The sequence below is a fragment of the Notothenia rossii genome, assembly GCF_949606895.1.
Source record: "Notothenia rossii genome assembly, chromosome: 5".
In the NCBI taxonomy this organism is placed as follows: Eukaryota; Metazoa; Chordata; class Actinopteri; order Perciformes; family Nototheniidae; genus Notothenia; species Notothenia rossii.
The window spans coordinates 6745602-6773397 of record NC_136903.1 but is presented as its reverse complement, the minus strand read 5'-3'; the positions used below and the strand labels follow the sequence as shown (position 1 = coordinate 6773397).

The 27796-nt window shown below is 40.8% G+C and overlaps 2 protein-coding genes across 2 annotated transcripts in view; both read left to right on the top strand.

Moving 5' to 3' along the window:
* Positions 1–15091, top strand: part of lrriq1 (leucine-rich repeats and IQ motif containing 1) — a 32156-nt gene extending 17065 nt beyond the window's left edge. Inside the window, exons 14-17 of the mRNA XM_079684577.1 lie at positions 4889–5003; positions 6065–6125; positions 6655–6769; positions 11074–15091. Coding sequence (XP_079540703.1) covers positions 4889–5003; positions 6065–6125; positions 6655–6769; positions 11074–11207 — 425 coding nt within the window. The 3' untranslated portion in view covers positions 11208–15091. The remainder of the gene's footprint in view (positions 1–4888; positions 5004–6064; positions 6126–6654; positions 6770–11073) is intronic.
* A 1884-nt stretch (positions 15092–16975) lies between these two features.
* Positions 16976–24926, top strand: alx1 (ALX homeobox 1). The gene is made up of 4 exons (XM_079679771.1): positions 16976–18140; positions 18657–18961; positions 19347–19475; positions 23466–24926. The coding sequence occupies exons 1-4, from the start codon at positions 17951–17953 to the stop codon at positions 23808–23810; spliced, it is 969 nt and encodes a 322-aa protein (XP_079535897.1). The 5' UTR covers positions 16976–17950; the 3' UTR covers positions 23811–24926.
* The last annotated feature ends 2870 nt before the right edge of the window (positions 24927–27796 follow it).

The window sequence follows — 27796 nt, the reverse complement described above, 5'->3', positions numbered from 1 at the left end:
CTCTCCTAAATCGAGGTTCTTTCCGGGCCAACAACCAGGCTGAGTATGCTAAACTAGAGAGAGAATCGCTGGCAACTACAACAAAATGAACATATTTGAACGTGGTTTAATTGTAATACACGTTTCAAAAATGAAGCCGAAGTAACAACATACTGATACCGGATAGTAAAAACCATGAATTAATGCTTTGACAAGTCTGCAGACAGACGGCAGGCGAAAAGCCTTTTAAAATGCGTGTTTTCTGAATGGAGATCGGCTAAGCTAACACAGTATATGCTCCGACCGTCCACACTCACAACCTCGGCCTATACAGACATAAATAAACCAGCAACTGTATTCTCCATGACACAGACAGTCTGTGGTTTGTACTTGTTTAACTTTTGTCTAGTTTCTGAACAGATATGAGGAGCTGTGAGCTCTGAGGGCTAACAGCTAGCTAACGGCTGATGTTGGTTTTGTGTTTCGCATTGAAGTTGACGTCACGGCTCCGCCTACACTGCGTTACTATGGTTACTGCCCCAGTTTCTAAACTGTAATGGAAACGCAGCATAAAGTGAGCCTGGCCTAACGAGGCCTAGCCATACCGTAAGCCGTGCGAAGCCCTGCAGTGGAGAAGCGCCATAACTAGCCCCATTTTAGAGGTTTTCTAAATCAACAGATTCTCTAAAATGTGTTAAGGAGTCGACTCGAGCAACAATCCGTTCCTCTAACCTGCTTGGTGTTAGAGGTTTTCTTAGTTCAACAGATTTTTGTATTTTATTATATTTTGCATTGTTGGAGGAGCTCAGGTCAGAAGAAGTTCGTTGCCATTTCCACAGTGTAGCTGTAATGGTCAGATTTGCATATGACAATAAAACCTTTGAATCTTGGATCTGAATCTTGAATCTGTAAAATGGGCTAAGGAGTCGACTCCAACAAGATCCGTTCCTCTAACCTGCTCGGTTTTAGGGGTTTTCTAATTCAACAGATTCTGTATAATGGACTCGACGATATATCCCTGCACTTCCACTTTATCTGCATATTGAAGGATGAATGCTTGTTGTTTGTATGTTGTCTCTTTGGGAAAAGGAGTAGCTCTCCTCCTCTCACTGTACCTCTATAATGAGAATAAAAGATTCTATTCTATTCAGCTTCCTTCTTCCAAGGTGATTGTGAGGTAGCAGCACCGGTGGCGGTGTAGCTGGTGCTCAGGTCTGTAAACGGGCCCTCCTCCACTCCTGCCCCCCTGGTCCTGACCTGTAGGAGCACCCCCTCCTCCGGATCCGTCCCCAGCGCCCGGGGACTCTCAGCCCGGCCCGGCCCAGCCTCGCTCCCCGACAGGGGCTAACGTTTCAGGCTTTGAGTCAAGCCCCTTCTGGAGGTGATTAGCCCCAAACCCATGACAGATTCTTTCCAAGATATCCGACGCGGCGTGTTTATTTTATCCGGGCTCTTTGTGTGGATGTGCTGGACATGAGTAACCCACTTGAAATGGGTATCAGCTTACATACCCAGAGAGGGAGATAGAGAGGGAGAGAATGGAGCAGAGCCACAAAACATTTTCTCTTTAGAGGCAAAACATGTAGAAACACACTTCCCCTTTTTTGTACGGTTTGTATCATCATGAGTCTGTGTGCAGCAGATGTTGCAGATGTTGTGAAAGCGTTTCTCCTTGGTTCTCCTCTTACTTGTTCACCAACTCCTTTCACTCAAGCCCCCCAGGCACACACCCCCTTCCAGCCTCCTTCTTCCAGCCCACCAAACATCCGTCCTCATGTCAGAGGGACACATGGGTATATATTTTTATTTCAGACTGGAACCCCTACCTCCTGAGCACTTAACTCGATTTCACACTTCAAGTCCTCTACAGAGTCCAGCTGAAACACAATCGTTTTGTTTATCATCCGTCCTCCAAAATAACTTCATGTCAGACTATTTACCACCATTCATATGCATTCAATTTCAGCCCCATGATCTCCTACTTATCTCAGGCAGTGGAGCGCTCTCCTCAGAGAGTATGTTTGAGATGCACTGGCACACTTAAGGAAGGAACGAGCAGAGCTAATGTATATTTGGGCAAAGTCACTCAGTAAGACGAACTAACAACTGACTTCAGATCGTTAAGATGGCAGGCTTTCTGACTCACCTTCCACATGTGGCATCCTTTTTGCCTTTAGACGTGGAGGACATGCTACAACACTTTGTTTTATTACCTTAATACCTCAATACCTTAAAACGTTCTAAAGATCTGTCTCTCTTTATGGTTCAACTTCCTCGCCCATCTACCATACTTGTTGTAGTTGTGTGTACTCACAGCGTCTACTGTGCAAAGCATGACCAACATTACAGGTGTTTTCATTTCTGTTTCATGTCCAACTACAGTGGTTTGAATGATCTCACTTTTTTCTCATTTACAACCTCACTGTTTACAGTTACACTTCGGTGTTTATTGTAGTTTGATTCTCACATCTCCGCTCACTTTCCCTACACTGTCCCGGATCCTCACTCACAACTCATTCAGTTGTTATTGGGCTCTGCTGCGGTCCTGATGCACCGTCTGACCCTGGGTTGTTTGTTTCTGCAGTGAGGGAGGAGGAGGAGGAGGAGGAGGAGGAGGAGGAGGAGGAGGAGGCTCCAAAGTGCCAGCATTATGTCTCTCCTTCAGCTGGGGTTTTCTCCCGGCCAAAGCCTCCTCCCCCCTCCCCCCTCCCCCCCACCCCTCCTCCTCCCAAACCCTCTCATATTAAGTCAGAGCTCTTCCCTTGTCAGAAGAGACGAGATCTCTTAATGTGCTTAAGAGCCCCTCTTAACAGGCATGACTCCTACAGGCCCCCTCCTGATGTCCTGGAGGAGAACTGGAGGGGGATTCAGGAGGTGGAGAGGGGTCAGCAGGGGGCTTCAAGGGGGGGGGAGAGGGAGAGGAGAGACGCTCTATGCTACTGAAGTAAACTCTTTTCATGGTGCTCATCAGCTTGTGATTTCTACATTCCTCCATTCATGAATTAACATCTAGGGATTTCAAATTTAAAGCCATTTTCACTTTCATTTTTATTTACTTATCAATACAGGATCCTATGATTAGGTAGGTAGGTAGATAGATGGATAGGTAGGTAGGTAGGTAGATAGATGGATAGGTAGTTAGATAGATAGATAGGTAGGTAGGTAGGTAGGTAGGTAGGTAGGTAGGTAGATGGATAGATAGGTAGATAGATAGATAGATGGATAGTTAGGTAGGTAGATAGATGGCTATGTAGATAGATAGGTAGGTAGGTAGATGGATAGATAGGTAGGTAGGTAGGTAGATAGATGGATATGTAGATAGGTAGGTAGGTAGATAGATAGATGGATAGATAGATGGATAGATAGATAGATAGATAGATAGATGGATAGATAGGTAGGTAGATAGATGGCTATGTAGATAGATAGGTAGGTAGGTAGATGGATAGATAGGTAGGTAGGTAGATAGATGGATATGTAGATAGGTAGGTAGATAGATGGATATGTAGATAGGTAGATAGATAGATAGATAGATGGGTAGATAGATGGGTAGGTAGGTAGGTAGGTAGGTAGGTAGGTAGGTAGGTAGGTAGGTAGGTAGGTAGGTAGGTAGGTAGGTAGGTAGGTAGATGGATATGTAGGTAGATAGATAGATAGATAGATGGGTAGGTAGGTAGGTAGATACTTTATTTATCCCAAAATGGTAAATTATTTTGTCAAGGCAGCAGTGTTGTGAAGCATTACACAAGTTAAAAATATTGAAAAGATACAATAGGATACCAATATAATACAAATACAAAGTAACATCAGCGACAAGTGCATTCAAAGTCACAACAGAAAGGACATATATCACTAAAGTAATACCCAATATAAAGAACATATTGAACACTCTACAATATACAATCTCACTAAGCTACGGAAATATATAGAAATATACAATAGACACATATTGGCATTGGATTATTCTGTATACATTACAATTGTGCAAAGTAGCAGTTGTGCAAATTAAAAACTGTCATTTATGAAAACATGCACGACATCCCTCTTTTTTTAGAGTGCTTCATTAAGCACACTTTCTCTTTTTCCAGACTGCCTTCGCCTTGTCTCTCTGTGTGTTTCCAGCTTTTGGGAAGTGCGAGTAGCCATTTCCTGTCCGTCGCTGCCCCGGGGGAATCATCCATCACTTGACATTTTTAGTGGGGGCTCCTCAATTAACCCATGAAAACTGTAAAGCTATTCTCCCCCCTGTTTTTTTTTTTTACAGCTCAGCAAAAGCAAGTTAATGGCTTAAATAAATGCATCATTAGTTCCAGCATCAGGCTGTCAAAATCCATTATCAGTTTACACCCATCTGCGGCGGCATTACTGTCAGCACAACGTAAATGTTTGCTTTGAATTACGACCTTATTATGGGATTTCAGCATAACCTCGTAAATCAGCAGCCCATCAGATTTCTCTCTTTAGCAAACACTGCTTAGATTCAATTTAACAAAGAACCACAATTGTTAGAAAAAGTAGATCCCCCTCCTGTTGCATCTATCAGCGACTTTAAATAGCAATGCCTCTGAGTCCTCCAAACAAATACACCACCTTAAGCCCAAACGTAAACACTTGGAGCTCTGACCACTGATCTCTCGGTGCTGGGAACTGGCCGGCTGTAATTACAGTGTAACATGTCAACTGTTGCTCCAGATCAGGCCCTTTTCAGCTGTTTATTTGTTAAGCTTGTACTTCTGTGAGAATCTGTTAAAACAACCCCTTCCCTGCAGTATCGATTACGCCGAGAAGCATGCCACCTTCACCACAACTTTCCCTGATTAGGCACAGCACTCTCATCAAGAATGTTGCTTAGCTTTCAAGAAAAAAAAAAAATGGCCAGTGACGTTTGTTTGATGTTTCCTGTCGAGTGCAGTTGTCCAGGCTGAGCTGGAGCTTCAGCAGGCGGAGAAGGTGGAGCGAGTGAAGCAGCAGCGAGCTCAGCAGTGGCTTCAGACCCAGGCTGCTCGCTCTGACCGGGGCTCAGAGAGGTGAGCGCTTCATCAGGGGCTTTAAATGGTCACTTTAACCAATTACAGCATTTTGTAATCTTTTTGAAACGTTTTTCTCTGATTGTGCAACTGGGACGTTTTGGCAAGAGACATTCTTTGCTGTTGAGCTTTTAAATATTAAACATTGAAACTCTCTGAGCATCAAGAATGTAAGAGTCCTTCACAGTATGCTGTATAATTGACTTTATGTCATGGAGTGTAATAATAAGGTTTCTATGAGACAACTTTATTTACCTAAAAGGTCTTCAGCCATGGTACATACATACACACTTCTACATGTGGGCTTACATACACATACTACTCAGTATCACTCCCCGCCACATCAGTAACATCCTGATGGCATGTAAGCGGCACTATATACTACAAAAAATGTACTTTTTATTTGATTGTGGACGCAGCATACGTCTCAGAGGGGGATACCGAATAGGCAAAGCTATTTGTAGGGTGAGATGCCACTTCTTTTCCCACTAACATAAAGTTAAATTAACTATTTTACAGTAATTAAAAATACATTTCCATCCAAAAATATTGCCAAACTCCCATTTAAGGGGATGCTTGCCTCCTGTAATGGATGCATTTATAACCAACAGTACAAATACACTACATCGTTCTGTGCAGGGAAAGTGAAGAAACAAGTGAGACGAGGGAGATTTGATTTATTTGACGTTTTTAGTGTTTAATGGTGGGGGTCAGGTTCTATTAATAAAAAAGAAAGGATATCTGATTGGCCATGCTTAATTCTGTTCATTTAAAATGTTATTATTGTACTGATTGTTTTTGGATACCATGGAACCAAAAGTTGAACCAAAATGCCTTTTATTATAACTACTGTTTATTAAAATACATACCATAAAACATTCAGTAACAGAGGCAGCGAGGCCCCCTACCTAACGAATAGACGTTAAGATGATCAAACATGGCATCGGTGTTTATTTGGTCAGAGGTAATAGCTTAGCGAGGAAGAAAGGAAACTTCTGAATTGATTTGAGATATGCAGAGCTCTAAATGTCCGGGCCTATGTTTTCTTATCTTTTACTCAGCGTGCATTTCTTACCGGAGATCAGCTCGGACATTCTGAACGGAGGCAGAGTGCAGCTCGTGGTGAGTACACCCCCCCCCCCTCTGTTTCCCCCAATTATTTCAATGACAGTGCATCTTGATTTTGATCTTCTCTAGGGGGGTTATTTTCATGCATGTGAAGGTATGCAGTATTTACATTCAGCGGTCCTGCAGTGGGCTCCCTCTCCTGGAGCCTGTCTCCTTGGTTTTAAAGGAGGCAGGGGGGGGGGGGGGGTTTGTTTCACTCCACAGTGACACTTCCAATTGGATTAACCGGCTGCAATTTCTTCATTTTACTTGCAGAAATCCCAGTGTCACTTTGGAGAAGTTTGCATGGACCCGTGAATGATTGTGATGCTGGTGAGGGCTTTGAAGTCGGGAGTAACAGGTCTCCCTGCGCAGTTATAGAGCAGTTTGAGTTATGATCACTGGCAAGAGGAGACGCCCTCTCCTCCTGTTTCTTAGATATGTTCAGACGGCAGAGCCCCTGGTTGTTGAATGTTATTCGAAATGCAGGAGTGCCTGCGTGTCATGTTGGGCCTCTTTTCTGTGTGTGTTTCTGTGCGTGCAGGCAGACCTGGGATCCGCAGAACGTCACGCCAGCGGATCGTGCGCCAACAACAGTTTAGCTGCCCAGCTCTGCAACGAGAACGATTATCCTCACAGAAACTCTTTGGGTCATGCAAGTGAGTCGCTTTTCTACCCAAAATCGCCCCGTTTACAGGGGATTTCCGAGTGATTGTTGAATAGAATCCAAAAAAACATTAATAAAATGTTCTGAAACACAATATACGCCTATTCTCTTAAAGTAAACAATTCAAGTCACTGACCCTGTTTTTATTCTTCTCTTACAATGACTGGTAATCCAGATAAATGTCAATAGAGACTTTTAATGCCAATGTTTGATTTAAAAGCTAATTTAAACAACATTTTGAGTAAGGAAATAATGAGCAGTGTTTAATCACAACAATAAAAGTATTTTATAAACATGCCTCCATACACACATGCCTAACATATGATTTGAATAATAGACAGACAGACAGATATATGTATACTGTATGTATTAAATATGGTTGTATAACATATTTACTTCATGCTTATGTTAGCTTTATGACACTTTTTATGTAGTTAAACTGACATTTTGCCTAAAAAGTCCAAATGTTTCAAGCAATTTCATATACAAACCTAAGAATATATATCATCAGTATCATATATTGTCATTATTTTAATGTCTTTGTATGCAAATGTGTGTATATACCTGTACATTAAGCACATGTGTGTACAGATGTTTTTATTACATTACATTCCATGTTACTTGTTAGACACTTTTATCCAAAGCGACTTACATACTCAGTACTGTGGGCAATCCCCACAGGAGCACAGGGCCGGCCCTTGGCATAGGCAGTATAGGCGAATGCTAAGGGCGCATCAATCAATGGGGGGCGCCAAAAATAAAAAATAAATAAAATATAATTTTTATTTTTTTATTTCATAACAACACAATTTCCCGATTTTGGATCAACAAAGTACATCTTATTATCTTATACTAACAGAACTATGTCTATATTGCATACAGCGCCCATAAACTATGGCGCACCCCCCCCCCCCCCCCCCCAAATCAAGTTGAACAGTTGAACTGCCCCAGCCCCAGTAAAAACCAGAGGTTTATGTGAAATAGTTCTTTTTTGAAATAATGGTTTTAGTGTGCAATTATAGGTTTTAAATGATGTATTTGTGTTAATTTAAAATAAATCAAACTCCCAAAAAACGTATACAGCTTTTATTAACATTGGAATTTAGTGTGTAATCGGCCGCGGGGGGAGAGCTTTAGAGAGCTCTCTCCTGAAAGACTGAGCGGCTCTGATAACCTCAGCTCAGTGAGGTAAAGGCACACCTTTATATGATCATTAGTTATACAAAAATAAAAGAATAGATTTTCATCTATTCTCTTATAGTATAAAATACTATATGACAGTAAAAAAAATTGTTATTAATAAACAAGAATAAAGTTTAAAAGGGGAGTGATTTGTAAAATATCCATAAAGAAAAAGAAAATCTGCTTCAAGTTCTGTTTCAAATGGTTGTTGAGAGATGTATCCATAGATCTCCTCATATTGCTCTCAAAGTGCACCAGATTGATGCTTTAAACTTCAATATTTGAAAAGCATGCCCCCGGACCGCCCTAGAGGAGGTGAGGTCCACCCCCCACTTAAATCATGCTCAAATGGATAGGATACTAAATACACTTTACACACATCTTGCGTCCATATCTTTCTGTTTTGGTGGTGCCACAACCGTGCATGCATACGCGAATCATAGTGAGTGTCTGCATTTTGGGGGGGGGGGGGGGGCGCCAGCTAAAATCTTGCCTAGGGCGGCAAATTGGTCAGAGCCGGCCCTGCAGGAGCAATTTGGGGTGAAGTGTCTCAGGGACACAACGACATGCTGACTGCAGTGGGACTCAAACTTGCTTCTGGGACTCTGATTCAAAGATCAGCGCATTAATCCACTGCGCCACACGCCCCCCCTCTGTAACACAGGCCAAGAGCGCAGAGTCTCGATAAAGTCTGCTGCTTATCCAGCCTACACTGAGTCCACTAGTCGGCTGTTTCTGAAAGAGGAGAGGGGGGGGGGGGGGCAGCATGAGGTCGGGCCGGGGACAGAGTGCCGCGAATTACTCCTCTGACAGGAAACGGGCAAAAAAAAAAAAAAGTCCTTTCAGTGAAGAATGACTGGGTCTTCTGTCAGGAGTTTGAGCGACAAAGATGCCACTGACAGACTGACGGCAGATGACCACTTTAAACAAGCTCAGGAATCCAAGAGAAGGAGAGCCCTGTCCCCGGTAACGAAGACAAATTGGATTCCGGTGATGATTTCAAAATGATTTCCACGAGGTGCAGCAGCGAGCGTTGTCGTGTTAGGCAGGCGGACCGTTGTTCTGCAGAGAGAAAGCCCCTTTGTCTGCGATGATGAAAACACCACTTAGCAACATGTGTCAAACTGAAATATGAATGTATGTCCAAGGCAAGAACATTTCTCATAAAGCCAATTAGATATTCTATAAACTTGGAAAGGACACAAAGGGTTCTGAGTTGCATCATGAAAAACAAATTAAAGGAAATTGGTTGACAAAAGGGAATTAGCTAAATAAGCAGCTAATGTTTTTTAGGCACAACAAATAATATTGATCATATATGTTGTGCCTTCTGAAGTGGCGTGCATACATCAAAGTGAGGCTTTAAAGTGACGAGGTTCACTTGCTTTGCCATTGCAGTCACGATGACATAAATACTCTTTAACCCGCTGCAATGCGATACTCACCACTTGCTGGGACGCTGCCATAAAATGCGTTTCCAGGCTCACAAAATATTTTCATTACCTGTGCACAGGAAACCACTTGAGTTGCATATCTGCTCCCTCAATTTCGTCCGCCGTTCAACTCTAATAGGAGTGAAATGGTCGAAAACAATGTATTTGGTCACAGCGGTTTGGGTCCAATGTGCGGCCATTTCTTTCCCCCCATTTCCGTACATTAAATGGCACGACCGCAGTACTTTCGTCGAGATTTAGATCAGATAATTGGACAAAAGTCTTTAATAAACCACCCGGATCTCTGAAAACAAGCACAAAGACTGCGGCGGTTTATCTTCAAACTACATTACACGAATGTGAGTGGAGGAAAACGGTGTTACACGACAGACATGTGTAAAATCAAAATCTTTAGAGGTGCGATAAGGTATGACTCGAGAGTGGTTGGATATTCTATACAGTGTGCAAGCTGTGCAGATATCTGGAGCCGTATCTGCCCCCCCCACCTCCTCCAGAGCCCCCCCGCTGTGTGGCGCCCTGTGTGTGGCGGCCGACACGTGGAACGCATCACCCCCGGTGGAAGCGCTGCCTTTGTACTGTGTGTTTGAAAAGCTCCACACTGATCCCCAGGTGGAAAGGAATGGGCCTCTGGTGCAGCTCACACACAACTCACCTGCTCAGACTTAAGACTTTACAGCCAGGTTTAACATTGTGTTGTCTCGAGCTTCATGAAAGAGAGACTCAACTGGAGTCGAAATGTAACTCATGCAAGGTCAAGAGTTGCACATATCTTGTTTTAAGGTTTTAAGGAACACTCTTTGTGTTAGATTATGTTATTATTGCTTAGATAAATGGCATCATTGATTGGTTGTTGACAAGAGCAACTTGAGAGAGAAAGTTTTCTTTGTTGTTTGATGAGAGACAACATGAGGTCATATTTTGACTCGGTCCTTTTAGAGCAGGGGTGTCAAACTCAATTTCATTGAGGGCCACATTCGCATAAAGGTTGCACTCAAAGGGCCGGTTGTAACTATATAGATATATAATATATATATATATATAAAATAATGTATTATATCACATGATTGCCTCTGAATTGGATTATTATCGGATAGGATAATAACTTAGTAATTAACTACGGTTGAAAGCAAGTCTCTTCAGTGCGCATGTCACAAAACGAAATGCATTGTGGGACATGTAGTTTATAGACAACCTGCTTCTGTAAAGTGGCATGTAGCCGTATAATAAACGTATTATATTCTTTGCAAGCTCTTGCGGGGCCGCATAAAATGAAGTCACGAGCCGGATTTGGCCCCCGAGCCTTGAGTTTGAGACCCCTGTTTTAGAGGGAAATCCTTAGGTGTACAATAAATGATACATTACTTTTCCCACAACTGAAGCAACTGTTTGTTTTGGAGGGCAAAGTCCTTCCTAACCCTAACCCTAGAAACCTTTCAATGATGATTATTGATAACCCACGCTATTAAGGACCATAACAAGGGCTGAGCAAATAAAAAGAGCAGGCCATGTCAGCAACAATCCAGTAGAATCATGATTGACGAACACTAAATCTGCTATTTTAAAAAGCACACATTGTACGCATTACCTTCTATGAAAAGTGGATTTGACACCGTTGGATTCACACATGAGATATTGATGCATTTTCCTTCTACGTCTCCAGGAAAAGAAGTCCCATCTCCTCCGAGAGTCACGTCTGCTCCGTCAAAAAAGGAGCGCATGTCCTTCCGAGACAACCCAGTCATGAAGAGCGGCGGCTGGGGAGGAGGCAAGAAGAGGGACAAATTCTACAAGTAACACACAAACTCTTCCACAGCTTTTCAGATTCACCCAACATGTGAAGAACTCAAAGACACATCTATCTGATATTGGTTCATTTTCAGATAGATATCCCTAAGAAAGCAGGTTCTTCAAAATATGTGCACCGAGTTCAGGAAAGTTTGGATGCAATTGTTTGCTAACAATCTGTGTTGTGGTGATGACCCAACATTTGAACCAATGGATCTCAGAAGACCATTTCTTCCTTCCATGACGAAAAATCTCTCTATTTTTATTAAAAAGGATATTTTCTCACAATTTAACATTTCCCCCTGCAGCTGTTCTTTTCAAACTCAGCTGAAAACTTGAGCTCCCCGTACCGAACAAAAATGAATTAAGAGCAATAGGACCCGGACCAGCCCAAATATCTTCGGGCACTTTCGTTATGTTGACTCAGCTCAAGTTTCAGCGCCTGAACCAAACACAATGGCACGCTTCATATGCAAATGATGGCAGGAAATCAGAACCAGGAACTTTTGATACCCGTGAATTCATGTTTCCTTGGATGCTGAACGGTTGTTTCTATGCTGATTTACTGTCTCGACAACAAACAAAGTAACTATAGTTTGCAGCCGTGGGAAGAGACTTGCCTTTTACACGTATTCTGCTCTTTAAAGAATAAAATGTAACCCTTAAATAGTTTCTGTATCCTGGAGGACACATCGCCCCGATAAGGCTATACAACCGAGATAATCACTCACAGATAGACTTATGTTTTGAAACCTATACTCGTGTAAATACAGTGAATTATGGGTCTAATAACAGCAATATGGGTTTAAGATAGGTGTAATAAATGGGTGTAACATGTGTAACACAGGTGGAACCTAGATGTACTATGGGTGTGAAGTTGGGGCAATGTGGGTGTAACATGGGTGTGATATGGAGGTACAGTAACATGGGTGTGATATGGATGTACAGTAACATGGGTGTGATATGGTTGTACATTGGGTGTGATATGGATGTACAGTAACATGGGAGTGATATGGATGTACAGTAACATGGGTGTGATATGGTTGTACATTGGGTGTGATATGGATGTACAGTAACATGGGTGTGATATGGATGTACAGTAACATGGGTGTGATATGGAGGTACAGTAACATGGGTGTGATATGGGTGTACAGTAACATGGGTGTGATATGGATGTACAGTAACATGGGTGTGATATGGATATACAGTAACATGGGTGTGATATGGAGGTACAGTAACATGGGTGTGATATGGAGGTACAGTAACATGGGTGTGATATGGATGTACAGTAACATGGGTGTGATATGGATGTACAGTAACATGGGTGTGATATGGATGTACAGTAACATGGGTGTGATATGGAGGTACAGTAACATGGGTGTGATATGGAGGTACAGTGACATGGGTGTGATATGGATGTACAGTAACATGGGTGTGATATGGATGTACAGTAACATGGGTGTGATATGGAGGTACAGTAACATGGGTGTGATATGGATGTACATTGGGTGTGATATGGCTATATTATAGGTGTAACCTGGGCGTGGTGTTGGTGTTATATGGATGTCATATAGGTTCAATAAAAAAATGTATACCCTAAATGGGAAATGTATTTTAGAAAAAAATTCACATTTTGAAAAGAGTCATGAAATTGTAATTGTAGCCCAGATATTAGAAAAACAGTCATTCTTTAATTTCCCCAAAATATCGCCATTTTAAGGGTTAAGTGACATTTTAGTGGCTACATTCAGTTCCTGCTCGCCAACAGTGGGCTTGAAATGACTGCTTTTAAGCGCCGGGCACAAACATTGGTGTTGGAATTAGAACGTTTTCTTTATTTCCAGTCGTGGATTATAATGGCCTTGTCTCTGGTGTATTTGAGTTTGGAGAGCTACAAGGCGTCCGTCCGCAAACACTGCCCCCCCGGAGGCGATGGACCTCGAGGCTCGGAGGTTCCTCGCCGCCTGGAAATGATAACTTAATGAATATCAAAACAAATAGTCGGAGCTGCAGAGTGGTTCCCTGGCAGGAAATGCATGTCTGTGTATTTATCTTCTCCTATCTTTCGCTCGGCACATGTCTGCAGGCTGTGTTTTGACTGTACTGCAGGGATTTCAGTCTTCAGAGTGGCGTATGCCAGAGATGTGGTGGTCCAGCCCACTTGGGGGATGTTGTGAAACCCAAGAGCAGTGTTCTCCTTCAGGGGGGACATCAAGGGGGGAGTATCTGTCATCAATCAGTCAATGCACAACTCTGATAAAGCCAACTTCAGATATGTATTGCATACATCATGCAGAGACAGGTGAAATAAATGTGCAGTTATATATTGTCACTTTCTTTGACATGTGTTCAGATTTTCCCAGGCTTTCCTCCCCAACTACCGCTGCTGAAACGATATTGTTGAACCAGCGTCCACCAGTCTTCATTACTTCTGTTTACTTTTGGGTTATGGCTAAATGATATGTAACTTAAGACATCCAAAATCCATTGCGTGGTGAAATGAGTGCTCCACCGCACATTTAGATAAGATGAGGAATGTCCCTCTCAGCCTGCCTGACCTCAAGTCAGCACAAGTTGTCAGATGGAGTCTGCCAGAGAGACCGTGGCTATCCAAATCCCTCTGAGTGCTGTCTTCAAGTGCATTAGACTAGAGGACCGTAACAGAGGCTGCTTCCAAGTTTTAGCTACAGTTTCGCACAGTGTCCATTTTGCTGAGTATTTTTAAAAGCATGCGGTACTGCTTTCGATTTTTTGACATTTTTTGTCAGGCGTTCAAGGTAAATTTGACTTGAGACAGTTTTAGGAAGATTCAAAAGGGATTGATTTGTATATAATTGAAATTGCCCCAAGTTTGCACTCCTGTTACATCCTTAATACACCTAGGGCCATAGTACACCAATATTACAGGTGAAAGCACTCAGTTATTATTGAGTATAAGCTTCTCAACACAAGTATATATGTGGAGATTCTCCCTGTTCTATAACCTGGGCAATGTGTCCTCAAGGTTACAGAAACCACGTTAGGGTTGAACCACACTTGTAGTTAAATCATTTTTCAGAGATACGGCTTTACTAAGCAATTAAATGTAAAATAACCATAACTCAAATTCCCACAATCACTTACCGATAAAGAAAAGATTACATAACAAGATATCTCTTTTGATTTATTCCTGCCTTCCACAATTAGCCATCTCTTTTAGCTAAGGTAAAGAAATAGGAAATGGATATAAACTCTGAGGAATGCGCAAGCTCTCTTGAAAATGTGAAACCGACTTATAAAGACATCGTGAACTAACTCACACAGGCAGAAACGTTTCTGCGCTGCTCTCTGGTAAAAGTCAGAGCTCATTTATTCCCCCAACGACAACTGGTGGTTTCAAACATCCCAGAGATGAAAACAGGTCTGAGGCGTTCCTCTAAATCGAGGGCAGGAGTGCTGTCACATGATGCCTGAGAGAATTATCTTTTCGTTTGTCAGATGTTGGACTTCTTGGTATTTATATACAGAGGACATTCATGGAAGTAAGGGTACATGTTGTGCGTGCTTGTGTGTACAAACGATATGTTTACCTATGTGACATTCATTAATTAATTATAAAATATACATCATTTCAGTAATTTATCATGAAATGTATCTTTGTATACGCACATATTTTTCAGAATCCCAATTTTTTTTTCAACAATAATTTCCTTATATTTAAATTTTTGAATCAGATTTTTTTTTACGTGGATTATATCTGTATTCTTCCTGGTTTGTCTATACTGGTGTTTCAATTATTTAATTTGTCCTCCAAGATTCAAGAAACAACCATTTCTGTACGATTATAGGTTTTCAATGTGTGAGTGAAACTATTTGACTAAGATTTGAAACATTAAAGGTCAAACTAAGCATTCAGAAGGCTTCTATCTGTTTCCTATTTATGTTTTCATTTGACCTACATTAGTTTTGTATTGAACAGAATCCCCAACATTAAGGAAACGCTGTTATGTTAATGGTCATCATGAATATGAATCCTGCAAAACACTTCTTACTGTTCAAGTTGATTCCTTATTGTATTGTTATTCAGATCAGTTTTGTGTCACAGCATCTGGATAACATGAACCCAGATGACTCGAGTGACTGAGGGCTTTGTCAGGGCTCAGGAATGCCTGACTCCTGGACAAAAACACAAACAAACAATATAAAAAAACAAACTTTTAAAGCATGAAATGTTCTGCAGACTCGAATGACATTCACAAACTCCACAAAATGTGTGTTTTTAGGGGGAAATAATCTGCCTGTTTCTCTCTTTCAGGGCTTGCCAAACATTTGAAGACATTTCAAAAGATTGAATAAGACCCAATTGTGGCTTTGGGCATCATGATGTGATGTTTCTTCCGGCTTGAGTTGCACATTTTGGTCTGTGTTGAGTCATACTGTATCAAGACTGAAATGGACTATAGTTCAGTTCAATCCAATTCTGACCGTCATGTGTGCTATTCACACCATGACATGTCCCTACCACTATTTGAAAGCATGCACCAAGATTTGCTAACTAACAAATTAGTACACTTTCAGATAATTGTATTTGCATAATTAGAAAACAAAAAAATGCAATGTTAATCTAGAATAAAAGCTTCTTTTTTTTTTTTAATCAAGTAGATTTACAAGTGCTCAAATATGTCTAAACAATAAATACAAGTCCAAATAAAGTTGAGCTCACATAAAAAAATATCCCCCCATTACTATTAATCGACCAAAATGCATGCTAGTTTTACGTTGAAAGCAAAAGTGTGAAAAAATATTAAATTGTTATTTAGGACTTCCCTTCAATATTATTTTTTCACAGTAACTAAAAACATCTAATCAAACCTTGAAATGTATAAGCTTTCTTTAACAGATTTATAAATGTTGAATGAATTGTGGTGGTTAGACGTCAAACGATGGAAAACCCTATTACATTGCCCAGAAGCGTATGTTGAGGACTACTTAAATATCCCCCCCCCCCCCCCCCATGCCCCCAACACTTTTCAACATAAAGTGACACCATTAGTATGTGTTTTGTATTCAAAGTGAAGGTGAAGATGTGTCCAGGTGGCTCGCATGCACTTCATGAATTAGACTGAGCCACCAAACCTCAGTGAACTTTTCACATTTTCTCCTCAGCGTGAGCCACTGAGCGAGGTCATCTTAGAAGCCCAATAAGACACCCCCCTGCTACTTATTTATTTTTATTTGTTCTCCTGTGGCACCGAGAAGCTCCAGGTAACTGCCACTGACCCCAGAGCGAACCAAAGCTACGCCTGGTGTGCATTGCAGGTGGTGGAGATGTGGAGCAGGCAGATGGGCTCTGCTTGGTGGAAACATAAATCCTGCAGTAAGAAGAACTCTCTTCCTCTCTGCACAACAATCCTTGGTGAGTCCTGTGTGTGCTGGAGTCAATGAAGCTTCACTCTCCTGCAGCACGAGGCCGTTTGCTCTTTAAATCAAGAAAGAGAGGTCAATATTTCATTTATAGGGCCTTTGAATGACAACTTCATCTCTAATTTGATGTTATTAATAGCCTACTAAATTGTCAAATTAAAAATAAATACACTGTTGCTGCTCACAGAGAACATGAACTGTGTTTCTCTTTTTTTAATCAGGCTTTTATGCTTTTGTCGCAATGGAAAAAAAATGCAAATTGCAAATACGTGTACCAAAGGCCTGCGTGATGTTCCCGTATAATAGCCTACTCACTTACTACGTGGACACATGCGCTAAATTATCCGACATCGTTGACATTTCATGGTAAAAAAAAAAAAATTGTTAAGACGTTTTTTGGTGTATGTGGTTAATTAATATTTAAACAAGTAAATGGACATGATGGAAAACTAGAGCTCAGTTTAAAGCTAAGAAACGTGAGTAAATCATCTTCTGTCCCAAATGTCAGGTGTAGAAATAATGCTTAATTCATGTAATCCATGAAATGTGTGTCTAAAAAACGTGTGAACGCATTAATAACGAAAGAATTGAATAATTGAGGACTTCCATGTATTTCTTTATGTGCGGAAAACGTGCGTATTATGTTAACTGCATTTGCTTTATTAACAAAAAAAAACAAAACACAATCACATAAATTAACTTTAAAATGAATTTGCGTTTTCTATACAGATTTATATATATTAAATAAGTGTCATAACGCCTTTTATATACTTGAATTGGAAGCGTTATCAGTTGTGGTAAGGCCTAAACAAAATATGGCTACAAATCAGTTTGTCAAACACGAAAAGCTAAAAGATAATAATTTAGAAAATATATGCTTCTTCCCCATAATGCATCTTTAAAGTGAATTTAACCACACTCTTCGGTTCACTTTATTCCGGTACCAAACATGTCAAACTGGCCCAAAAACGAAACGAATGAGCAGCAGAGATCAGCGAGCTTTAAGGATCCACAGAATCCGGTTAAATCCCATTCTGAGTCCCAACGAGCAGCTGTGAATTACTGCCTCGTTGTGGATGTCCAAACATGTTGTACATTAGAGTTCTGGTTCTGCTCTCAGACTGTGTGGTTGGGTCGGGGCTGGGGGAGGAGTTGGTTCGCATTCAGAGGAGGGCAGCTCTTAAGCCTCTCACTCTCTTCGGGGCTATAAAGACGTCGTGCCTTCAAGACAGAGCAAATTAACTCCGAATTATTGCATTACAAGGCATCGCTGCGACCATCCGAGCAGAACAGCGATTAGTTCTTTTTTTTTTAATGCTGACTTCTGATTAAAGCGGATTTGGGTTAAGATGATGGAGTACATGGAGGATAAATTCGCGTTGAAAAACCAAACGATGAAGGCCAGCGATTACTACATGGACCAAGTCATGGAGAGCCTGGACAGCTCGCAGTACTTCACCAAGTCTTCCCCGAAATGCGTGCAGGCCTTCGGGCTGCAGAGCGGGGAGCACCGTGCCTCGCCGTGCGGAGACCAGAACGGTGCGTACAAACTGTGTTGTAACTTTCACTTTTACTGCAACAACTCTGCAGCTGTACAGGAGTTTGTCTGCATGTGTGCTGCGAGTTAAAGAGAAACTAAACTGATGGAAATAGAACATATTAGTATGTATTTATTTGTTATATTTATTATTTATTTATTGGCCTAAAAAAACGTGTTTCTTTTGTAATTATATTTTCGCTGTTTTTCTTCTTCTTTTTTTTCTTTTTACTTTCCCCCCCGAGTATTTTATTATATTATTATACATTAAATTCACTTATAGCTCAACCAATTGTATATATTAAATCATTCCCATTGTTTTAAAAATACTAAAGTTAATTTAAAAATTAAAAGGTTAACATTTACAAATTATTTCAAGTGATCATATATTTGTAATCATGCTTCAATTTGCACTATAGTGTCATTAAATGCTTAAATATTAAGGGCTATTTTATTTTCTTGATCTCTTTATTTATTTATTTATTTTTAAATGTATTAATTTGTATCTTGCATTCCAGGAAACTACGGTGTGCCAAAACCAGACGAGGACCCTTTGCACACGGACCTCAGCCGGTCTATGGATAACTGCTGCACTCTGCGCGCCTCTCCGGTGAGCACCGGGCAGGACAAACCGGATTTGGACGACATGGGAGACAAATGCGACAGCAACGTGTCCAGCAGCAAGAAGCGGAGACACCGCACCACCTTCACCAGCGCGCAGCTGGACGAGCTGGAGAAGGTCTTCCAGAAAACACACTATCCAGATGTTTATGTGAGGGAACAGCTGGCCATGAGGACGGAGCTAACAGAGGCCAGAGTGCAGGTACGGTTTATCAGCAGGCTCTTATCGTGGTAGCTTTCACTTATGGAGAAAGGAAACCATTAAAGAAAGAAAGAAGGGATTTAAGACAGCCGGATGTGGAGCGATGCTGCAATGCGTAAAGTAACATCACTATTGAAATAGCACACTTGTAATAAAACATTTAAATAATAAACATTTTAAAGACATTTGTTGAACTTCCTTTTTTAAATGCATTAATTAATTTAAATTTGTAGCTGTTTTTTATTAATTGTTTTCGGATTATTTTGCATGAAATTGATTATTTTTTAGAATTGTTTTACTAGGCATTTTGTCACAAACTCATATTTATTACATAGATATTTATTTTTGTCCCATTGGATTTTATTTCCCTGTGTTTTCGTGTCAGGTGTGGTTTCAGAACCGAAGAGCCAAATGGAGGAAGAGAGAGCGCTACGGGCAGATCCAACAGGCCAAAACTCACTTCGCAGCCACCTACGACCTGTCAGTGTTACCGAGGACCGACAGCTACACACAGGCGAGTTCTAGTTACGATGTGATTATCCGTTTTTCACAACCATACCATACTGTACAGGACACTGGCAAAGGAAGTGGAACAAGTACTCCTGTAAAATAACACAATTAAAAAAAAAAAACTCATTTACAAATAAAAGTACAAATAGGACTCAAGTAAAAGTACACCAAAAATGTACACCAAAAAGTACACATTATGCAACATTTCAGAATCATATATATTGTTTATTGTAATATAAATTAACTTCTTGCCTTAAAATTGCACTATATATGGGATTTAAGTTGGTAGCTTAAATAAAACGTTATACTTTATTTGTTGTTTAATTTTTAGAAGTAAGAAAGTAGTCACCTAAGCTGTCAGATAAATGTAGTGGAATAACAAGTACAATATTAGTTTCAAATTTGGGTAGAAGTTTATAGCATAAAATAGAAATACTCAATTAAACTATTTTACTTAACGCAGAATTTAAGTAAATGTTCTTAGTTATTTTTCCATCAATGGTCACTGGTGCACAATGCTCACGTCATAATGTTCTTTCCTAAAATACTCTCCACACTCCACGACTAATGAAGGCTTCTCCCTGCTGCTCCATTCATCACTTGTTATGAACCCATCTTCAGATAAGAGACTCTGATTAGAGCTGCGAGGTGTCCGCCTGAATGAATGGCCTTATATCAGATTTCATGCTCGCTGCTCGTTCATCTTGCAGCTCGGACAAAGGTCAGGTACGAGATGAGGTGAGAGAGACGACGCTGTCAGTCTGTCCGTGTGGGAAGGGGCTGTCGATCACACACTGGGACCGAGGGTTGGGGTTTTAAAACATGGGAATACTGTATGCAGGAAGGAGCTCCATTGTAATCCTGCAGGAAGAAACCCATGTGTAGAAATAAAAAATGAACAGGGTTTCTGTGCATGACTCTGGATAAAGTGTAGTTTGTACAAGAGCGTGTGGATTGCTCAGATATTAGACTAGATTCAATTTGATATACTGAATTGCTTTTTTTTTGGTACAGCAGCATGCAGGAAGATATTACTTATGAATGCAATGGAATATTTTTTACATTTCCAGTTTTAGTTTTACTGAAAGTGTTGAGTTTGCTCAAAGAGAATACATTAGATATTCCTTTTTTAACCGAAATTGGAATTGATTTCGTTACAGCAGCATGTGAAAAGACGCTGACCATGAGTAAAACATTCTGGATAATGAACTGAAAATACATTTTGAAAGTTCTAGCTTGTACTAAGAGAGTAGGGATTCTCAAAAAGATAAGATTACATTCTTTTTTTATCTGAAATTGGGATTTATTTTGTGACAGCAGCATGTGAAAAGACATTGCACATTAATACAAAGATAAATAGATGGAAATATTCTGGATGATGTGTTGAAACAATTTTTTAGATTTCCAGTTTGCACTGAGAGCGAGAGGATTGCTCAGAGAGAGATTAAATCAGATTTACTTTATTGATCCCACATTGAGAAATGTGTCCGTTTGAGCAGCATGTAAAATCACAATGTACAAGAAAGAAAAAGAACACGTAAAAAAACAAATTGAGAATCTTGATAACATATCAACAATAGTTTTTACGTTTCCATTGTGTACTAAGAGTGTGTGGATCGTGCAAAGAGATTCGATTAATTAAGATTGACTTTATTGTTCCAATATGTGGATTTTATTTGTAGTTACAGCATCAAGTAAGAAGACATTGCACATTATAAAAAAAAAAAAAAAAAACTTTATTGATGCAAAATCTGGACTTTTTTAAAAGTAAAAAGACATGGCACATGAATATACAGAAAATAGAAAGACATATCTAAAGAGAATAGAGTACAACACATTAAATTATACAGAACAAGTAAGAAAACACTATAGCAGACCCACCTACTGAATTTCTAAATTACATATAAACACAGCATACATTAAAGTGTGAACAATAGAATGTGTACACCCAATGAGGTCAGCTGTGAGAACAATATGAACAGTTGCTCAGGGTTACCTAAGGAAAGAGTAATGACAACAAGATGTTTGTTCCTCCAAATACCTTTTTGTTTTCCACAGAGTAGATGTCAAATCAGCTCTAGTGATATGGAAAGGTTCACCATCATATATCCAGATCTGCATCCTTAACTTTGATCTAATGTGTCAAGAAAAATGGGATCTGGATTGATGTAACTGGAAAATGTGTGTCAGAGGTGGAGTTGTAAAACGAAAGAGAACAGAAAAAGTCTAATCATTTCTCCGCTCTGGCTCGAGACCAGGTCAGAAATGTGTTGGACGTCTTCTCCTCCACACGTGGTCCTGATAGATCTGCAGCTGATCCAGATTACTGTCATCGAACGCACCGTCCTGCATGTATCTGTGTCCCTGAACACATCGGAGCTGGATTGTGTTCTTGTGGGTTTTAAAGAGATTTTCTGTATTTTGGTTGAATTGGACGTGTTGGCCAGTTTTGTTGTTTTTGGGCTGAATTCTGAGGTCAGCTGATTAATGGCACATGTTGTCAGGAACACGTCGGTAAAGCTGATTCTCCGGCATGTCCAGGAGACGTTTGTTTAACTGTCAAAGTGGACTTTCTCTTGACCACAGCACGACTGATTTGTGGTATTTGTTTAAAAAGTCTGTAAATATATATTTTGGCATTATGTTGAGCAAAAGCGGGTTAGTTCAGTTTATAGTTTTGTGTTTTTAAGAATGTTCTAAAATGCTGAAGGTAGTTGTTTATTGATGTAACATGTATGGAACTATTTTGGTGCATTTGTACCTGAAGGGTTAGGGTATATGGCACATATTACTTATTGAAACATTAAATATTTATGCATTTCAGTGATCTAATCTTCCCAATTAAGGAACAAATGAATTATCATGCTTTTCACATGCTACTCACTTGGACCAGCTTGTGTTCTGCATTTGATTGAAATCTTGGCAAATGAACCAAACAAACTGCCTGTCGGTGAATTCGGTTATTTGAATGTGTTTTAGCTCCCAGCCTTTTTTTTAGAGTTTTACGTAAAGACGGACATGCCGTTCTTTAAACTCAGCTCTGTCTCAGACATCATGATGGGCTGTTCACTGAGTGCTGAGCAGATGGAAGTGATCCCTGTTCTCTCTCGCTCTTTTCTCTTGCATCATCTCATAACATACCAACAGAGGCTGCACAACACTTTGGGACGCATAAAAAATATGTGAACTGTTCTAAAATGATCATTGGGATATGTGTCTGATATTCCAACCTCCAATTGAGGTGGATGAAATGGATATCCGTGTGTGTGTGTGTGTGTGTGTGTGTGTGTGTGTGTGTGTGTGTGTGTGTGTGTGTGTGTGTGTGTGTGTGTGTGTGTGTGTGTGTGTGTGTGTGTGTGTGTGTGTGTGTGTGTGTGTGTGTGTGTGTGTGTGTGTGTGTGTGTGTGTGTGTGTGTGTGTGTGTGTGTGTGTGTGTGTGGTTTGATAATCTATCTGTCTAAACATGCGTATTCAAAAAGAAATCTATGCCTTATGTGGTTGCCAATGTTGTACAGTATATAAATCTATTAAACACGTTTTTTAAGTATGTACCCTAATGCATCCTGAATCAAAGCCATTATCCAAATAATCTAAACCAGGGATGTCCAAACTACGGCCCGGGGGCCAAATGCGGCCCACAGACCATTTTGAATCGGCCCTCCGCTAATTAAAAAAGTATAATGTTATACGTCCCACAAATGAAACTTGTGCTTGTCTTGTACTTCTTAAATATATCTGTACACATATATTACACAGTAGTATTCATGTGTTAATAAAAACCACTTTTCAAATTAATTCAGTCGATTCAAGTTGGAAACATTTTCGAACATATCTTAGTTGATAAGAAAAAAGCCCAATGACTTATTTACAAGCTTGAAATAGACCCTTCCTATTTCTCCTTATTGTAATCAATGTGAGGCTTCTGCTTTAAGGGATGGCCCTCGGTGAAAAAAGTTTGGACACCCCTGATCTAAACCCTGTTTTCTCCCCACAGATCCCCAACAACCTGTGGCCCCCTCCTGCTCCGGGGGGCTCGGTGGTCTCGTCCTGCATGCTGCCCCGAGGCTCCCCCCCCTGCGTCTCCTCGTACTCCCACCCCCCCCGCCCGGCCCCCGGTTCCTCAGAGCACGGCTACGTCAGCTTCCCCGCCCAGCAGAACCAGTTCAGCCACGTGTCCTTAAACAACTTCTTCAGCGCCGACTCCCTCCTCACGCCGGCCCCCAACGGGCACCACGTCGCCTTCGAGACCAAACCCGAGTTCGAGAGGCGCTCGTCCAGCATCGCCGTGCTGAGGATGAAGGCTAAGGAGCACACGGCCAACATCTCGTGGGCCATGTGATCAGGACTGTCTGGATGATGTGTGGACAATATCTTTCTCAGTTAAGACTCGAGTGTGAGGATTGCCTTTACGACACATTTTCTTTCATATCGACAGACTAGATGTCACTTATTTTAGACAGCTGTGGCTCAGGTCTGTGATTCAATTCCCACCTTAATCACTGAGAAAGAAATCTAAACTGAACTGCTCTCGTTCGCTTCTATTGAAGTCCTTTTTTTGTGTGTGAAAGCATAACCAAATACAGTGCCATGTTGTGAGTGAAAACTGGTGATAGACAATTTCATCATCGTACTATCCTGATTACATCATAACTTCAAATGTGATCATCTGAGTCGAGAAAAGACGATCTTGGTGAAATATGGAAATGAAAATCTGTTCAAATGTGTGGGTGTATTGCAAAAATCGGCATTACACTAAGTTGAAGCTTGTAGCAAAGAAACGTAAAAAGCCATAATGACGTGTGACAGACAATCAGCTGTGTTTCTGTTTCTGAGAGATGCAACGTGGATTAGTATTGAATTGCTTTGATAATCGTGTGGTAAAAGACTCTTAAGTTGGATATGGACTGGAAGCAATACATTCAGACTTTCTTTACAGGGTAATGTACAGAGCATTGTTTACAGCCCACAGTCACACAGTGTAAATGAACCCTCACCATGTGTGGAGCTGTGATGTGAATATGTGTTGATGTTCTTTTCAATGAGGGTCAGTGTGCCCTCTTCACTGAGACAGAAGAAGTGTGAGAGGTGAACCAGGAGAAGGTCCAGTTGGATCTGATCCCAGTGAGGGTGAATGGATCCAGAACCACTACAGCACTCTGAGCACCGGGAATAAGCTTTCTCCAGCTTCAGCTTCATCTTCTTCCCTCCAGCTCAGGACTGACGATGAGCTGCGTGGAGACAAGTAACAGACTGACATTCTGACGTGTGTGTGTGTGTGTGTGTGTGTGTGTGTGTGTGTGTGTGTGTGTGTGTGTGTGTGTGTGTGTGTGTGTGTGTGTGTGTGTGTGTGTGTGTGTGTGTGTGTGTGTGTGTGTGTGTGTGTGTGTGTGTGTGTGTGTGTGTGTGTGTGTGTGTGTGTGTGTGTGTGTGTGTGTGTGTGTGTGTGTGTGTGTGTGTGTGCTTGTGTGTGTGTGCTTGTTAACCTTTGTTGTCTCTGCTGTCACCACGCAGGCAGAGGAGACAGGTTTTAATATTGTTTGTTTTGTTTTAAAATGTAAATGTTGGATTTATAATAAATGAATTTCACTTGATTCTAGCATGGTTCTTTTTTTCAAAGAAATCATTACAGTGTATAGGTCTGGTCAAATTCAATAGTGAGACAAAAAACATTGATTGGTTCACAAACATAGTGTGTGTGTGTATCTAAAGCCGGATGTATTGATATAAAAGCCTAGAAGAACACCTCCTTTAAGCCTAAAGACGGTTCAAATCCTAAACTTTTAAGAGTTTATTGAAGTTATACATTCTAAACATACTTAACCAAGAAACACTAGTGCCGAGAAATATACAGATTTGGTGGCACGTTTTTTGCTTTGGTAAATTAAATGAATGATTATTCTTATTTTCTTTCCTTATATATTTTAATTTCCATAACCTTTAGAACAAAAAGAAAGATATCCATAACGTGTTCAAAGTTGTCTCTTTAAAAGTGCTTGTCCTTCAGCTCACACACGTGAATAATGAGCTAACCGACTAACTGATGAATCAACAAGTCATTCTGCAGTCTGATATATACTGCACTTTGAAGTATCAGGCTGGCATGTGTTCTAATTTCAGATGTAATACCTAAAAGAAAATGAGTCAAAATTCATGTATTTTACGTTTGGTTTAGTCCTTAAACAGCTAGCCCCCTTAATGTGCTGGACTATGGTGATCTGATATGAATGCACCTACCAGTACAGTGCGCTGAGATGTGTTAGTAATTATAATAATAATAATAATAATAATAATGCATTACATTTTTTATTAGAGCGCTTTTACAGGTGCTCAAAGCGCTTTAGAATTACACATTACACATATTAGACATGTAAGAGTCATTACTGTGGACATTACCCACAGGAGCAAATGCGGGTAAAGTGTCTTGCCCAAGGACACAACGGCCTGATTCGAACTGGAGTTCACCAACGCCCCTTGATCTGATCTGACCGCTGCGCCAAAACCGCCCCGTTACAAAGCACTTACTCATCACTGTACCCTGTATGTCAGGGCAGGTCAGCCTTCACTTACTGTTCGGACACTCAGTCATTGGTACATGTTCATATATAAAGCCATGTTGGGTAAACTACCACCTTACATCTGCTCACTGATATCACAGAGTCGCAGGTAGCTATTGCCTGAGATCCCCGGATGTGTTTTTATTACATGTGCTAGGACTGTGTTAGGCACTAAAGCTTGTATGTGCGCTGCTCCTCTAGCTTGGAACACTCTGCAAAACATATTGAAAATGAGCCTTTTGGTTCCCCTGCATAATTTTAAAGCACAGATTGACTGTCTTTGTGAGTAAGTTTGTAAATTGTACCCCTGTCCTTATGTTGTATCATGTGTCCTTTTGTTTTCTACATGTGTAACCAATGTGCGGCAGGTCTCCCTTGTAAAAGAGATCGTTGATCTCAATAGGATTTTTTACCTGGATAAATAAAGGCTGTTGAGCAAACATGACTCGAACAGGAAGAAATAATGCATTTGTTTGGGACTACTTTTAGCTGTGGATTTATACACGTTTGGTGCCTGGAAGTGGTGTTTCAGGGATTGATTCAAAAGGAATAACTGTGTGTCTGCTCATGTTAATGAATGAATATGTCAGCCAATACAAGAGTGTAGCATTGATGTGTTTTTAAAATTGTTTGGCCAACAGTGAAGCCCTATGCCACAGAAAGCAGGCTCTACAGCACATGTGTCAAACTCAAGGACCGGGGGCCAAATCAGGCCCTTGGTGGATTTAATTTCTGCCCGCAGGATCATTTCTAATTACTGTTAGATCTGGCCCGCCGGTATATTGCACTCACACCTTCACTCAATCCTGAGGGTCTCCTCAGCTCAGAGCCTGACCCCAAACATTGATGAACTTGCACCCAAGATGAGATGCCAAGTATCTGAACTAGCATCACAGAGCAGCACACTGAGTTTAATGGATGTTTCCTTCTGCACTCTCTTTCTTGAGACAACAGGGCATGTTTGGGTTTCTCTTTGAGGGAAATAGTTTTGTTGAAGCTGTTGTTGGCCTGTGGAAAAATGTAATCATAAGAAATGACTCCGGAAAAGCTGCAGATAGAGCCTGAAGAAATGAATGCAACTGATTATTTAATGTTTAATGTTGTTTTTATAGGCAATCATTTAAGCTTTGTTAGTTCCAGGTTTAATTTGTGCAATAAGTTCATTTCAATACGTTCTGCAATAAACATTGAACCAGTCCGGCCCTCGACTAGTACCCATTTTTAAATGTTGGCCCACTGTGTATTTGAGTTTGACACCCCTGCTCTAGATACACAATGGTCTTTACATTGGATTTGTTGACAACAACAAAAGAAAGGAACAATACAACAACCCTTGTCCTTTAAACGTTATCTTAAACCCCCTCGCCTCTGCAGTCTGGAAACAGTCATCATTAAACTCAGTTAATCTCCTCATTCGTCAGTAGTAGCCGTTTCCATGAGGCCCTCCTCCTCAAACACACAGCACTTGTTCTTTAATCTATCGCTGTCATGTAATTGGGAGCACATCTTCCTCTTCCTCCTCTCTTTCCTTACTGACGTCATCCTTTTGTTTTGCTCTGAGATCGCAGTCGGCGGCGGATAGCATCTGAGGGAAACCCCTCTATAGGAACGGTGGCTTGATTCAATTACAGCTGTAACTTGTGTCAGATGCTTCTCTCTGGAAACACGGTTGTTTCCTTGGGGTACTTCCTGGTTACTGCCATTCAAAAGTACAAACCCCAGTGCGTTATCTGCACGCATCACAACACGGAGGCTTTGATCCTCAAGTGTC

Coding starts and splice junctions, on each gene's coding strand:
- alx1 (XM_079679771.1), top strand. CDS start 17,951: ATGATGGAGTACATGGAGGATAAATTCGCGTTGAAAAACCAAACGATG. Junction 18,962..19,346: donor TAACAGAGGCCAGAGTGCAG/GTACGGTTTATC, acceptor TTTTCGTGTCAG/GTGTGGTTTCAGAACCGAAG. Junction 19,476..23,465: donor GGACCGACAGCTACACACAG/GCGAGTTCTAGT, acceptor TTCTCCCCACAG/ATCCCCAACAACCTGTGGCC.